At 33.5% G+C, this 16,453-nt stretch overlaps 2 protein-coding genes across 2 annotated transcripts; both read right to left on the bottom strand.

Moving 5' to 3' along the window:
* Positions 1–177: 177 nt before the first annotated feature.
* On the bottom strand, positions 178–6,321 carry LOC108743585 (dynein heavy chain 7, axonemal-like; the record flags this gene model as incomplete). The annotated part of the gene is made up of 12 exons (XM_025978279.1): positions 6,021–6,321; positions 5,624–5,959; positions 5,438–5,566; positions 3,674–3,915; positions 3,384–3,605; positions 3,088–3,294; positions 1,716–2,010; positions 1,355–1,644; positions 1,174–1,296; positions 966–1,119; positions 627–853; positions 178–470 (listed from the first exon to the last, which is right to left on the bottom strand). Coding segments are annotated over exons 1-12 (2,803 nt in total), but the record flags the coding sequence as incomplete, so codon positions are not given.
* Positions 6,322–8,806: 2,485 nt separating this feature from the next.
* LOC108743584 (dynein heavy chain 7, axonemal-like) lies at positions 8,807–16,014 on the bottom strand (the record flags this gene model as incomplete). The annotated part of the gene is made up of 10 exons (XM_025978280.1): positions 8,807–9,028; positions 9,164–9,307; positions 9,417–9,554; positions 9,642–9,793; positions 10,481–10,715; positions 13,106–13,272; positions 13,420–13,576; positions 13,635–14,006; positions 15,475–15,773; positions 15,830–16,014. Coding segments are annotated over 10 exons (2,056 nt in total), but the record flags the coding sequence as incomplete, so codon positions are not given.
* Between the last annotated feature and the right edge of the window lie 439 nt (positions 16,015–16,453).

Below are 16,453 nucleotides of genomic sequence, written 5' to 3'. Positions count from 1 at the left end.
AATGGTTTTAAATAGAATTTATAAATTTTGCATTGGTTCCCATTGAAAATCAATGGAAATTTCTCCTATGTAAATATTAATGGAAACAATTATTTTTCCATTTATGCCAAATGGTTTTGAATGGAATTTTCAAATTTTCCATTGATTCCCATTGAATTTAATGGAAAATTTTCCTACGATTAATTTTGGTTCGTACCGTTTGACCAGGCCATACGAGGACCCAGACATCACGAGGTTTCTTAGTATAATCGGCAATTGCCATGGCAACCATTTTGTGAACAGACTTCTTCATATCTATTTCCAATTCTACCAGCCATTTTTCAACTTGTCCTCTTGCCAATGCAGTTTGAATGACATCCACAAGTGGTACAATCTCTCCTTCAGATGATTTCATATGTGTTACATCCATATCAGCTGTAAATGTTAGTTTAGCTATCCCTTCGAAGCATTTCTTCAAATGAGGCTGGACTCTACAAACAACGAAACATTTTTTAAACAAAGAAAGAAATGGTAGGAGTTGAAATAATTTTTGCATTGAAATAAAATAGTTACGGGAATTACTACTTTCCGCTGGTATTTATTGAATTTTTCTTATACTTTCCTTTACTCTGTGCACTGCAAATTACCTTGTGGGGTCCTTGGTTTCGGATAGAATTTCTAATAGTTCGTCATTTGACAAGAAGAAGAACCGAGGGAAGTATAGTCGTTTTACTTCCAAGTAATTGTTTAAACCACGCTGCACTGCGTCGAGCAAGCCATTACATTTGACTAATCTTTCAACCATTTTGTCTATTTCCACAACCACCAAAACTTTTGGTTCAGTGTAAACGGTTTTCATTAATTCTCTCCAAATCTAGAGCAAATGGTGTCGAGAATAAGTGTCAACTATTACGTTTCTGATGGGATTCATAAAATATGTATGTATATGTTTAGTACTATGTTCGTGCAATGTTCCTAAATATTACCTTATCCATGGCAGTAAATTTTCGACCCTCTTCTGGCATTTGCTGTTGAATATCTGGTGAAGAGAAAATTGGCTCCAAATACATCCACGTGCTCTGAACTTTTAACCACTCGTCGATAATTACCTGAAGTAAATGCAGCCTGCGTTCCCAGTCTCTACAAAGCAAATATTTGAAACTCATTTATATATTAGTTACATTATTATCTTACAAAATTTCAGCTTCAAATGGTTTGATGTACGGGGAATTCTTCATCGTTTGCGCCTTAATTATATGATCATCTAGTTGCACTTGGATGTCGTCAATTGCAGATATAACGTAAGTGCCAGTATCTCTAGTTAAATTAAATTGTTTATCAAATTTATCAAAATACTTATAAGTTGAATGCTTACTTGTATTCCAAAGCTGTGAATGCTACATCTTCCCATTCTGCTTTCATTTTTTTAATATTCTTTTCGAGATTGTTTTCTTTGGAAGCAGCCTCAGATATTGACTCAAACTTTTCAATGAAATCATGTAAACCGTAATCGATTACTTTAGCTAGTGTTAGTTCCTCATCAGGTACTATAGGGAAGCCTACAATTTCAGAAATCATTTCCCAATGTCTCTCTTTTAATCCAGGATTTCCTAAAGTGTGAATAATCGGCAGATTTTCCTTAAAATCTTCAATTTCTTCTCGGACCTGTATAAATTAAATGGTATAATATAAATTATTGGAATATAATATATTTGGTCTTTTCAATGTTTCTATACCGTTCCTGCCAATTCGCATGTTGCGGGCTTGTCAGAGAAACTTTTCTCTAGTTTGTAAACATTTCTGTAATAAGTGGTGACTTCAGTTTCTATTTCATCGGGGTCATACGTTCCCACCTTGGAATTTAACCATTTGTTGCGATTTTCCATGTAATCGACGGCATTATCGTATAACTTTTTAAAAGGAGTTAATTTGTCATGGGTTTTCTTCCTCAATGGGTACTGGGTTTCTTCGAAACCATAAGCTCTTTCTTCTGCATTAAATTCATCTATCAAGACAATGGCATGCACCAATCTAAAATTAATTAATGTTGTTAAGAACCGTGTAAATCGATTCAATATATTCTTTATTTATTTATTTTCAATTAGCTGTTGGCAACCCGCTTCGTTGGGTTTACATTTTCACTTATTCTAAACGGGTTTTTGGTGGACGATTCGCAAATCCAAATAAACAGCAGATTGGAGAAATCTCTAATATTATTGAAAACCACACAGTTTTCAGAACACTGATCGAAATATAAGAAAAATACCCCTAAAATTATCCACCACTGTACATTTTCACTTATACTAAACTAGTGTTTGGTGACCGATGGTCGGATCGCTAACACACTTCAAAATTGACAACTTTTGAACATTATACGAGATTCCAAACATTTTTTAGGACATTGGTAGAAATACATATAAAATATCCTAATACACTGTCAGAACCCATCCCACCATTCACGGATACATCCTCCTCGAATCATTCAGATCAATTCACTTAAACAATCCCAGGCATTTTTTTTTAGAATTCTAGACTGTTGTAGATGCTAAAAAAAATTAAAATCATTCTATAGTTGGGACGATCAAATTTGGCAAAGTCTGTAATAAATCATCTCTGAGAATGACGTATCTTCTTTCTTGTTTCTACTTTGACAATTTCCTTAGAATATCCAACTTTCTTTAAAGTCCGATGCTGGCAACATGCACAAATTTTGCTTGTCTGTATCTCTTTCTATTACACATTAATTGGTGTATTGTTCTTCTTTTTTCTTTATTAGTGTCCGTTGCGATTCCTACCTGACATTTCTAATCCTACGATATTCTCTACAACGTCTGTCGTGAATAAAAGTAGGCATTCTGTCAGCTCCCGCTGGAGCCTAATTAGTAAGTTGGAAAAAGAAAGTAAATGCGACAAATTTAGTGCGGATTATACCAATTTTGAACATTCGAACTATAGTGCATTTTCACTTATTCTAAACAGGTGTTTGGTGGCATGTAGTCGACCCACAAGCCCACAAAACTGGAGAAACATACAGACACATACGTCCATTTTTATTGTTTATGTGTTGATTTCAAAAAAGTTCTGTAAATAAATAGCAGGATTCCATACTTTTCGTCCAATTTCTGGGCTTTCTTGTAATATTTGTCCAAGTCTTCGATATCTCCATTATATTGCAGCTCGTCTACCAATTTTGCGTAAATTTCAAGATCTTCAATAAACTTCTCTATGCGAACTGCGAGATTTTCTTTAAATTCTTCAGTTTTGCGGTCAATCATTTCTCTACTTTCTTCTATTTTCTTCGGGATCATACGGTACCTGGTATTAAATAAACCTTGTAGTACACACAAATTTTTTTGTTTATTTATAATTAAATTTATAATAGGTAGAAGATTATCTGATATTACCATGCAAATGTGTAACTGTTCTGTTTTATTTCTTGGGGGGTTAGGGGCCAAAAGTTGCACAGTATGAGAATATATCTCATAATTTCTCTTAATGTGTCTTCCATCTGGGGTATATCAAATTCTTCCACACGATTCACGTACGCAATCAAATCCATCAAAGGATGCGTACCTTCCGGAACTGTAAGTAACTTGTCAGATATTTTTCTATACGTATCTCCCAATCTAAAAGCATAAGTTTCTCAAAATTGCAAAAAGCACTATTCTTTTTGCATTTTTACATATTAACTCACGTTTTGCATATTTTTTGATAATCCGATACAAGCCGATTAATAAACTGAAGCTTAAGTTGCTCAGCGGCATCAACGAAATTTTGTATCAGTTCTTCTCTATGCATTTCGTACATGCCAACTGTAATTACATATTCTAAATCTATTGGTATACTTTCGCCAAGATTTTTGTACATGGTAATTTGTTCGACGTATTCTTCAATAGTATGTTCCTCAGACAGAAAGACCAGAACTTCACTTTCAGCCTAGATACGTAGAAATATTTTATGGCGGTTGAACCGAAAGTAATTCAATTGTACTGTTAGTTCCTCATTAATTGATAGAAATTTCTTACAGCACAGCATAACATAAAAGGTAATCCTTGCTCTGGGCCGAAGAAAACAGGATCATTTAAATAGATAAACTAGACTTGATGCTAAGAACTTAAATAAAGACGCTGCTGAGATTCGCAGACTTCTAAGATCTTTATGGAGAGGATGTGAAAGATTAATATATAACGTGAAGTTTGAGATTATAGGATAGGAAGTCATTTCTTAGTTAGATGCTCTTTCGCATTAGTTTATCCACGAAGAATAATTAAAGCAGTGACGGTTCGTGGGTCGTATAAATAAGAGACCAAATTAAACAAAACACGTAGATCACAGTAAAGCCTAATTTCGAGATCAATTTTCAGTCATAATTATTGAGTCTGCTTATAGGAAAGATCGATTCGTTTTTTCTTTTGTGTCGGAAAATGATCAATTATTTTGCCATTAAAATTGATTGATTGAGGCTTCAAATATATTACTATTTATCACTACATAGTATAAAACAAGGTCGCTTTCCCGCTGTCTGTCCCTATGTATGCTTAAATCTTTAAAACTACATAACGGACTTTGATGCGGTTTTTTTTACAAGATATAGTGATTCAAGAGGAAGGTTTATATGTATAATACATGTATATAGTAGGAAAACACTGATATCTTTAGAGGTTTCTATGTGATGTCGTAAATAAACACATTTTTTGCGCTTACATTGTCAACGCTGGCTGAACCCTACGAGACAGATCAAAATAATGTACTACAATATTGTACATCTTAAAAGGGTCTACAAAAAAGTCCGCGATGGTATATGTCTATCTCTTAGGGATAACCCACAATAACCATTTTTATCCTTTATTTTTTACTGACTTATTTACGAAGCGATTGTAGGCAATACAGCATTAATTCTGATCCAATTAAGTACCTTAAATACATTGTGCATTTAATATAGATCAATATGGCTCTTTACAGTATGTAATTTAAATGAATATTTTCGAAGATATTACAGATTTAAAATGCAGGGACATAGCAGTTGCGGCGGTACAGGCCGGGAGGCCGGTTTGTATTGTCTAATGACAAAAAAAGCTGTGAATGTTGTATATAAAGACATTCTGTAGTATATTTAGTATGTTCAGGGGGTATCTTTTGAAGATTTCCCCTTTTCGATAATAATCTAAACAAAACAAAAGTATATTTTGTATCAGTATTGCACCCGTGCGAAGCTGGGGCGGGTCACTAGTATGCAATAAAAGACAACTACGTTCAACTTACAACACCTGCTTAGAAAAAGGATTACCCTTTAAAGGTTTGCTGTTCATTTCTTCTATTTGTATGAAAACTGTTAGTAGGAATCGTTATATTACTTCTAGTGTAACATCGCAATTGCTAAATAAATTTGAATATAATTAATTAAATTAAAATACAAGGAGTGTTGTGGATGCTTTTTAGATGACATTGGGGAACGTACCTCGCCATTAAGTAAATGAAGGTAACGGTCAAAGTCATGAGCCCTGTCTTCTGGACCAAGTCGTTGTTCTTGTAGCATATTATAAATATCATTCTTATAATTGTCTACGATTTCACTAAGAATAACTGGCTAAAAATTTCTTGTGCTGTAGATAGACATAACAGAAAGAAAAATCGAGATTCCTACTGTGAGCCTTCCTGCAGGTCCTTCGTAATCCAAGTACAACAATGTTTCTAATCTGGGTACTACCATGACTGCAGCAATCATTGCATCAATGGGATTGATAATTTCGATGGAAAATTCCTCGAAAGATGGTTCAAAAATTAATTCCAGTTCGTTTCTCATTTCACTTATCGTTTCTTCATCTTCGACCTCTTCAGCCTTTTGTTCTTCTTCTTGTTTTTCCTCCTCTTCCGTATATTCACTTTCAGCAATTGTTTCTTCGCCTGCTTCTTCTTCTTCCTCTGTTGGAACGACAAGGACTTTCCTCTTCAGGAAGATTTTAAAACCGTTATTGGAATACTACAGCAAACAACAATAATATAACACAGAAACCGCAGATACTACGGGGTAAATTTCTTACTTTTATATCTGTAATGTACTGATGGTAATCATAAAGCGATTTTAAGCAAAGTGTCTGTAGCTGATACGTCATCAACGAAGCAACACAGTCATAAAATTTTTTCAACTGCTTCAAATTTCTTGAATCGACCAGTTGTTTTCTCCTATGAGCGAGAATGAATATGTCAACGACTGTCTTAAAATAATCTTCTAGCAGGATTGTGTTAGCTGTTTCTAATTGTTTCTGAACCATTTTCTGAAATTTCTTTAGGTAAAAGGACCCAATGTTGTTTTTAATTTCTGTCATATTTATAAGACGCACTTTTCTGAAAATAGAATGTTTCAAGGGGATAACTCATTCAGCAGGGATAATTTATCATTAAAAATTTCATGAAATGAAAACTTTTTATAAGGAAATCAGATGGTAGGGTTAAATAAAGAGCTAATTGTTACTTATATCACCATTATCATAAGGTCTTCAGTCCTAAGACTGGTTGGGCACGCACCTCCACTATTTCCTACCCTGAGCTAATCTTCGCATTTCGCTAACACTAGAATAACCCACGTCCTTAACTATTTGCGAACAGTAATCTAATCTAGACCTACTCCTCCGAACTCCTGTTTCTGCTTTTATATGTCTCTGACTAGAACTTCATGTTTGAGAAGGTGTCCTACAAATCTATCCTGTCTATTTTTTATTGGCTTCCATAGAGATCTCTGTTCTCCTATTCTTTCTAAACATAAACCTTTTACAAACTTTTTCGAATTTCTAGATTTATCGTTCGCGAGCATAGAAGTGACCTCTGCTTTATAACCCTACTACTCCTTCCGTCCTGATTTATCTGACATTTTACTATACTATTTCTTCCCTTGCATACCAGTATTTTTGTTTTACTGTTATTTATTTTCATACAGTACTGTTTTGTCAATACCGCTTNGATATTTTATATTGCAGGGGTGGATAAGAAGGTTAAGAAAGAGACACAAATATAATAAAAAGCCGAATGATGTTAAAAAGGAGAACGATTACATAGCAAACTAAATAAAAATGAAAAAAAAATAGAGCAACCATAAACTGTTTGGCAAGTTAAATTATTATCGCCCTAGTTTCTTTTTTATTTCTGTACTTTTGCAAAGTAATTTTAAGTTTGTTTGGCGTACTATGTTTATTACTTTTACTAACTCCAATTAACTATTTTGAAAAATATCTAGATAAAGTAATACATTTTTGTCAATTCACATAATTTACAGTCATTACGTATGCTTGACTGTTATTTAAGCGTATTGTCTATAGCATATATGCATATTTATAAGAAAATATTTAATAAACCTGTCTCAAAACTGCATCATCAAGGGGAGATACATGAATAGTATCGACACCGTAATTAATATAGTAACAATATCTAAGCAAATCTTTTTCATTTGTTATTGGAACATCATCTAAGTCAACGTCCATTTGATCGGCATCGCTTGTCATTAGTTCAACTATCCGTTTGTGAAATGTTTCCTTTTCCTTTCGCATTTGCGAATAGGAAGGCTTCTTTTGTACGCGGCGTTTCTTTTTCTTTTCCTTCTCTAATGGCGATTTGCTAAATTCCTCTGGTAATTTAAACAAATCTTCACTTCTTTGACCGTAATCATAAGGTGTTATGAGCCGTGGTACTTTTACTTTCGTGTCTCTGTTATCTATGAACGCTCGTTTCTCCAAAATGTTATTTATAAGTCTTTGTCTTTCTTTTTTGTGCTTTGATGATTGCGACATGTTTCTAAAATGACCGAAATTTAACGCGGAGCGTGCAATAATAATTGTAAATTAAAGTGCACCTTACCTGGATAATTATAATAATTACAGAAGTAAAATGTAATTTCTGAAAATATGGTACAATTAAAGCTTATGTCCTATAAGCATTAATTAACATTTTTATCAAGAAAATACAAGTATTTCTGACATTATCACTTTGTTTACCTCTACTATAGAAACGAATTGGAATTATGTCAATAACAGGAATTCATGGCAACCATAATGCGTATTGGGTTTTTATATAATACGCTTAAAAAATAATTAACAGTGATATTTCAGCTAATATTAATTTCCTTGACGAGAGTAGATTTAATTAACTACATTTGAAACAATGCAAATAAAGTAATGAGATTGTATTGATTTTATTCTTAAAAAGATTGAATTTTATATTATTCAGTCAGCATCATCATCCTTATGAAGTCTTTAGTTTCAAGACTATATGGACGCATGGACCGTATGCCTACTCGGAGAAAACTAAATTTTTACCACAACGCAAAGATTACAATTTTCGATTGTATATGACTATATTTGCCGTAGAAATAGTAAAATTTTCAAGTTTCTTAATTGTTGCAAGATCTCTGTTCTCCTATTCTTTCTAAACATAAACCTTTTACAAACTTTTTCGAATTTCTAGATTTATCGTTCGCGAGCATAGAAGTGACTTCTTTTTATTGAAGGCGACTCGACCCTACGCTATCCTCTGCTTTATAACCCTACTACTCCTTCCGTCCTGATTTATCTGACATTTTACTATACTATTTCTTCCCTTGCATACCAGTATTTTTGTTTTACTGTTATTTATTTTCATACAGTACTGTTTTGTCAATACCGCTTCCATTTTATTTAAAGCTATCTTTAACTCNCTTTTTAACTTTTCATATTCTTCATATGTTGTTAAGAATCATTTGAGGATATGTTTCAATATCGGAAAACAATAAAACGTAACGTATTGATAATTTTTATTATGCAAGTACTTTGCAGAGTATTATTACAGTGCATGCTGGAACCTTTACAACACATTTTTATTGCGACAGTTGACAAAGCATAGCAACTCCACGTAAAATCCAATGTTCCGGGGGTTTTTCTGTGGGCATACGAATAGGGATAACAAAATTTGTCGAATGACCTGTGGTCGAAAGGACTCCTCTTCGTTCTGACGTTTTATACACCGGACAGTCGTATGTCTTTCGGATAACCAGCTCGGACCTTTCGATTGGTATAAATAAGAGCTAAAACAAATGTGCATATCAATTCTTTCATTTAAATGGATGGAATTGTACATAATGCTGTAAATGGTAAAATAAATTAATTGTTTACGAAAACAGGACCAAATGTTATGCAAAAGGATTTAGTAAATGACCTACAATTGGAACAGTGTCGTATAAAACTTTGGGGTAGGATTCTTCTAGTCTCATGGTATTCATACCCCATCTGGCTCCTTCTAAAAATAATCCATAAACGTAAACACCATCTACGGGTGGTTGCGTAAAGGTAGGAGCTTTCATAACCTGTGAAAATAAAAGATAAGGACGAAGGTCCTGCTTTATACTACATCCCTTAGGACAGATATATGTTTAATTATTATTGGTTTGCTGTAATTTTAAAAAGATTGAGTACCTCGTAGTCAAATGTCAATAAGTCTATTGCAATTGTATATTTCCTTGCAAAGTTTTGTTGCGCTCCAGTTAAAAAAGCTTGAGTGAAAAAGAATCCTGATAGCCAAAATGTAGGGGGTGGTCCTTCATCGAACCATTTCTATAAATCGAAAAGTTAATTCGAGGAAATAAGTATATAAAGACATGGGTACATAAACATATTTAATACTAATTAGTTGTAAATTACTTGTAAAAATGCCAGCCTTGCTAAAAAATCGTTTACATAACTCCCTAACGGTTTCATCGAAGGATATGAAGTTTTTGCCCACTTTCCTGGAATTTTTCCCCTCAGCATGCTCACCAAAACTTCCTCTAGGTCTACAGACATGACGATTAACCCTGATAAAAGAAAAATAAAAACCACTTGTTTATTTTATGTTTATTTATCCTTGCTGTCATTTTTAGGCGATTTACCAAAGAAGAAACAAATAAGTGATTATAAGTATATAACTCCCCAGTTATGAATGACAGGTTTTAAGTTATTATTTACGAAGGATATATAATATCGAAGATACATAATATAAGAGAAACAAATAAAGTAATGTGGAAGTAAAACTCACTAAATGCCAAAATTCCAGATACAAAGTTTTAGATATTTTTTGGGCATTATCCTCAGTTAAAATCTTTTTTGTTACCTAGTATTTTATTCTATCTCTGTAAGTATAAAAAGAAGTTGGTCCTGAGGGACTGACTGAGGAGCAATGCACAGCCAAAACCATTGGGTCAATTTAGATGAATGAAACATATTCTGACTATTGCAGGGGCGGATTTTGCGAAATTCGTATTGTAAAGGTTGCAAAACAGAACAAAATTAAAAATGAGGTCCTATAGAGATTATTTGAAAGACGTATGTCTGATTCTCATGATAATTACCTATAGTTTGCGAAATATAAGCGATATTAAATATTTATCACATTTTCATCATTTGTGTCTTAGTGGCTACGGAGTAAATAAATAAAATATACTTAATTAAAGCTATTTTCTATTATTTATTATTAAATATTTGACAAATTATTGTCATCATACCTTTAATAGCTTTCTTAATGTTTATCAGACTATCCCTGACGGTGCTAAGTAATCGATTGAATCTGTGCATTTCTTGCACAAGTACCGTGTTCATGCTTTGATGGTAGATCGTGGGATATTTTCTCATTGCCTCATCAATATCGAAGTTTTTGGGTAGTTTTGCCAATATGTCGGTAGATACATCATAAATAACGTCTTCCGGAGATTTAGCTGCACTTTCAGATGAAGTTGAATCCTAGTAGTTTAAAATATAAAATATGAATTTTAGAATGTCTTGTATCTTTGGGCAATATACTATCTCAGGATTGGTCCTGATTATTTCGGAAAAAGTTTTAGGCAATCACTTAGTGACTTCGAATATGATCTTGAGTTTAATCTTCAAGAACACTTATAATTCGAATCATATTTTTGGTCTCAACAATGCGAACGGTAGGAAATTTGATAATTGGAAATCTGTAGTTAATTTGCCCATGAATATATCGATTGAAAAACTAAGAGTAAATCGATTTCAAATGGTATCTCCTATTATAAAATCTCCTGTATTTTCTGTTGTTGCTAAAAAGTGTATTGCCACTAAAAAATTGGCTTGTCTTCAAATATCGAGTCATCAACTGATTTCTCTGAAAGCAGTAAACTTTTGCCTAAAATTATTTCCTAAATAACGATCAAATCCGATCATTTTATTGCCTCAAGAAAAAGTTCACCCTGTAAATGTCTATAAAATATCAAATTATGATCTAGACAATCCCATTAGGTATGAATTCTACATGGATTACGTTGTATAGTACATAAATTAAAAACTTTTGTTCTATTGTAAATTTTATATGTAGAAAAATACACATACCCTTAGTTTCTTTATTCCCATGTAACGAAGTTGCAATAAATATAAAAATAGTAATTAAATACGTATTACAAATGTATTAAATACGGTACTATTAACTTACTTGAAATTCGTAAAGATCCTTGGATGCAGAGGAAGAAGTAAGTACTTAATTAAATACTTGGAATTAAAACAATAATCGATTTTAAATTAATGAAATTAACACGTGCACTAATCAATTTCCACACGTTGTCGTTAACGTAACAACTGTTTTTCCCTGTTTTGGTTTCATTAAAGGATATACACGTGTGGAGGACATTTAACATACCGTACAGAAAGTTAAAATTTACCCCCCAGTTTTACAAAACTAAATTATGTTAAAATTAACTTCTTGTGACTTTATAAAATTAGGTGCTCATTGGTGCAATCAATAAAAGCAATTTTAAGGAATGCTATTATCCTGATGGTAATTCTACAGGAGTTGTGATGGGCAGGTTTGCGTTTTCTTTTGAAAATCTTAATATTCCAGAGAAATCTATAGTTTTGCAAATCAATAAGTTTGATACATCTGGATGAATTACGGGAAGAATCGATATTTCGCGAAGTCATTGATTGTATTGTGGTTTTGTTAACTTTTCTTACATCTAATGAACTTGATAATTAGCAAGGACTGTTATTAGGTACATTTTTAAGCGTAACTAGTTCTACAAATTGCAAACGCTCAAGACATTTTGACGAATGAAAATTTATGAAAAAATGGTAAAAACAGCGATAAAGAAAACATTTATTTGTGAGACGATATACCACTGAATCTCGTATCTTGTTATCGATTTGGTCGCTGTCTATCACATCAGTTCCGTCATTGTATGGGATAGAAGCCGCGTCTGTCTTATAACATAATCGTTATCAACTATCGATATTCCATACTTTTGAAATGCGTGTAATAGAATTGTGAAGAGCATTAAATAGAATTTTTCCTTACGTGATACATACGTGTTATGTATACGTATACAAAGATGTTTTTCTTAAACTTTAGTTACAAGAAGTTACAATGTTCATCAGTTAGGCTTAGTGTACTACAAGAGCAGTTTTATACTCATTACTTTCTTATATATTAATAACAAAAATATGACGTTATTGTTCGTCATCAGTAAATTTATTATAATGCAGGAATTTAAACAGTTTGTATAATTTCAATCTTCTATGCAATTCCTTTATAATAGCAGAGAAACACAAACTTCATGCTTGCTACAAACGCATTTTATTGCAATTCTAGACAATATTTATTTCATCGGCTTCTTCTCATTCAAGTTTAATACTGAAATTAATCTGAAGAAAAAGCACGATGTGGTGAAATAATTATTGTGAACAATCAACAAAATGCTTTTGTAGCATACATTATCTGTTTTAAATACTTTGGTTGTATATTAGTACCTAAATCTTCGAATTTAATAGCACATTCCAACCAAGTTTATGAAGAATTTAGTAGTTCAAACATGTTTTCTCAGGGTCGAAACAAGTTACCCTACCCAATAGCTGCAAGAAAACTATTAAGGGCATATTTAATTCAAATGCCTTAACAGTTCTGTTGCAATAAAATTAGGGGCGAATCTTTACTTCATTTGTTTCATTGCCATCACAGCCTCCTATGATATTCTATTTGTTTCTTTTTATATATAATACATATATGTATTTACTTACCAGTCGGTCCTTAATTGTAGCAAAAGTATAATAATATATAAAATTTAATACAAACGTATACATACATATATCACTTTGATGAAAAAAATTAAACAAATAATTACCTGAGTAAGCAAAGTACTTGTAAACAGCAAGTTCGTTTCGAATTGATCCTTCATTATATCTGCGTTTGCATGCATTCCAAATACTTCGGGATGGGTGAGCAATGGTAAAGATCTTGTGTATTTAACGAAGAAATCATAATCCTCCGAATCAGGACAATAATATTGTCCTAAAAAAATCTTAATGTATTTCTGTTCGTATAGAGTGACCTAAACAGTTCACTATGGCCATTATTCTAGTCATCGATTTTACGGAAATAAAGTACAATAGTGCAATAAAACAGAGCAAGGGTTGGAACATAGAGATTGTCTCTTACCAGTGGGATCAAAAGCATACTCGGACTGTTCAACAAGTTCTTTACAATAAAATCTTCTTAAAATAGTGTTAAGTGTTCTGCGATCCCAATCGTCAGTCACTCTACCACCGTAGTTACATTCTCCTGTTAAATATCTCAAAGCAACGAATTGAACGTCCTGAAAAATGTGCAATAACAATTATTAGAAACCCGCCCAGATATATGGGTATAATTACGCTGTATTCGTTGAGAAACATTTGAAGTTGCATGACGCTTATTCGCAAATCAGTTTCGTTGAATTCATAAGGAATATTCCAACCCAGGGGCCCAAATTTTCTTCTTTCCTGTATTAGTGCGTGAAAGAAACACAGGCCGTAGAGTAATTTCTTAAACGCAGGTCCTTGTTTACAATTTTCAAACCATTCTGAGTCAGATATAGGATCGCTTAAGTACGACCTGATTATATTAGCTCGTAGTCCTTTTGGAGGCTCGTTGGTCATTTTTACACCATTTTGTAAAACAGAGACTGGGAAATGTTCGGCAGGATAAGAAGTTAACCAAAGACGAAAATCAGGATGAGTACTGTCAGGTACAAGAGCTTCACAGATCTAAAATATGTAGCAAATATTAGCATCCATTCTATAACAGTCGAGTCTTAAAGGACCTTTGATAGTAAACAAACGGGCAATCTTAAATAATTAGATTAACAATAAAATAATGCTCTCCGCCAACAAATTACTTAATTTATATTTTAGATAATCATTTTTTTTAGATCCTCTCTCAATATTTACTTCATGAACATTCTAAAAGAGCGCGTACATAGGATTTGTAGATTTAGAAAAAGCTTTTGACAATGTTAAATGGGATAAGATGTTAAATATACTTAAAAATGTATGGAAGAGTTATAAACATAGAAGAGTTTGATAGAGCTGGAGCTGCAACGTAGAGAAGTAAATATTAGAAGGGAGTCAGACGGGGTTGCACACTGTCACTGCTACTTTTTAATCTATACATCAAAGCCGCGATCAACATCATTAAAGACAGTACAACTGTAGGGATAGATGTAAAGGGGCAATAGATTAGTATGCTTAGATTTGCAGATGATATAGCAGTTTTAGTACCTAGCAAAGAGGAGTTAGAGATAGCTTTAAATAAAATGGATGCGGTATTGATAAAACAGTATTGTATGAAAATAAATAAAACTACTGTTATGCAAGGGAAGAAAAAGTAGGCAAAGAGCGAATAGAAAGATAGGAGACGAGAAATTAGGAGTGGTTGTTTTTTGGTATCTAGGAACTCAGATAAGTAGGGCAGTAGGAATAGTAAGGATATAAAGCAGAGGATAGAGCATGGTTGAGTCGCCTTCAATAAAAAGAAGTCACTTCTATGCTAGCGAACGGTTAATTTAGTAATTCGCGGGGCGCTATATGGGTGCAAACCATGGATGGTGGGCGCGGCGGAAAAGAAAAGGTTAGAAGCTTTCTAAATGTGGTGTTAGAGGCGAATGATGAGAATACCGTAGATAGAGAAGGTTAGAAATGCAGAGGTTTTAGAAAGAAAAGGAGAACACAGGAAGTCAATAAAAAATAGACGAGGTAGGTTGGTAGGACACCTTCTCAGGCATGAAGGTCTAGTCAGAGACATATTAGAGGCAGAAGCAGGAGTTAAGAGGAGTAGAGGTAGACCTTAGATTAGATTACTGTTCACAAATAGTTAAGAATGTGGGTTGTTCTAGTTATAGGGAAATGCGAAGGTTAGCTCAGGATGGAGGTGTGTGTCCAATAAGTCTTAGGACTGACAAGCTTATGATGACGAGTTTAATATTTCCTTTGTCGTTGAAACATTTACACCTCAAATTATGACCTCGAAATCTAACTTCAGTAATTGGCGTAAAATGCCTTTAAAAATATGTCATGTTTAAGCGGTCTTTTTGTAGTAGTTAGTTATTCTTGCGAAAACGCCTGATTTATTTACGAATTTAAGTTGTCAGGAACCAAATATTTTGGGCGGAACATAATTTTTATTGTTATATTCTACGATTAAAACTCGTATTATCTTCACTATAAAAGTGATTACCCTTTCCAAAGTTGGCATGAAACTTTTTGCCAAGTGACAATTTTGAAGTACGATCCAATACCCATTCTTCATTCCGTCCTCAATAAGTTTCACTGCAATCGGCCCTTGTCCTTGACCGAGAGATAATGAAAACAGTCGATTCAAACCATATCCTTGATCGTCGGCAAATTTAAGCAAAACGACAGTTGGATCAGCTCCAGGTGTTAGGACAAAAATCAGTGGAATACAACTGTGAGAATCAGCATAAGATGAAGCCAAATCAAACGGAGGAGGTTCCACAAACTGTTTCCCCAAGTTTTCTTTAAAATAAAGCGCATTTTTGTCATTACAGCGACGGAGAATTAATGTAAAATACCTTCCACAAAGTTCTGTACTGAAGGAACCATTTTGTCGGAGCGTATGCACCTCAATACTAACATTCTTTGAAACTGTGAAAGCTTTTCTTGCCATGGGGCTGGTAGAGGATAATTATGAGGTTCTGGACTATCAAACATTTTTCTCCACAGAGGCTCATTATCCTTGAAATGATTTCGAATACCGCTGCAAAAGGAATACCATTTTCAAATAGAATTTTTTTTTTTTTTGGTAATTACGTGTCAGACAAATTCATCATTTTAAAAATAAAAAAAAAGACATTAATTTTACAGATATGGAAGCATATTTTACAGATTGATGTTGAAAATCATCGTAGTCTGGTTTTCGATCTTTATTGTCAATCATTACTCATTTAATAAAATAATTTGAAGTGGTCTGTATTCTGTCGAAACTGACAGACGCGGTTCGCAATTTCGATCTTTTTGGATCTCATCAGCGCGTTGCAGGCAGCTCCGACAGAACACAGACCAACCCCCACCTGCTGTCTTAACAGCGCGTCCTAAAAAATACTACGAATGGCGCGGTATACGCCATCTGTAGTACGATGCTACATTTTAGGATTACGTATGCTCCAACAAGGTCCATTTAAATATATGGATATCTA

Source organism: Agrilus planipennis, unplaced genomic scaffold, assembly GCF_000699045.2.
Source record: "Agrilus planipennis isolate EAB-ADULT unplaced genomic scaffold, Apla_2.0 scaffold613, whole genome shotgun sequence".
In the NCBI taxonomy this organism is placed as follows: Eukaryota; Metazoa; Arthropoda; class Insecta; order Coleoptera; family Buprestidae; genus Agrilus; species Agrilus planipennis.
Note: the sequence above shows the minus strand (reverse complement) of the source record. Positions and strands in the feature narration are given on the sequence as shown.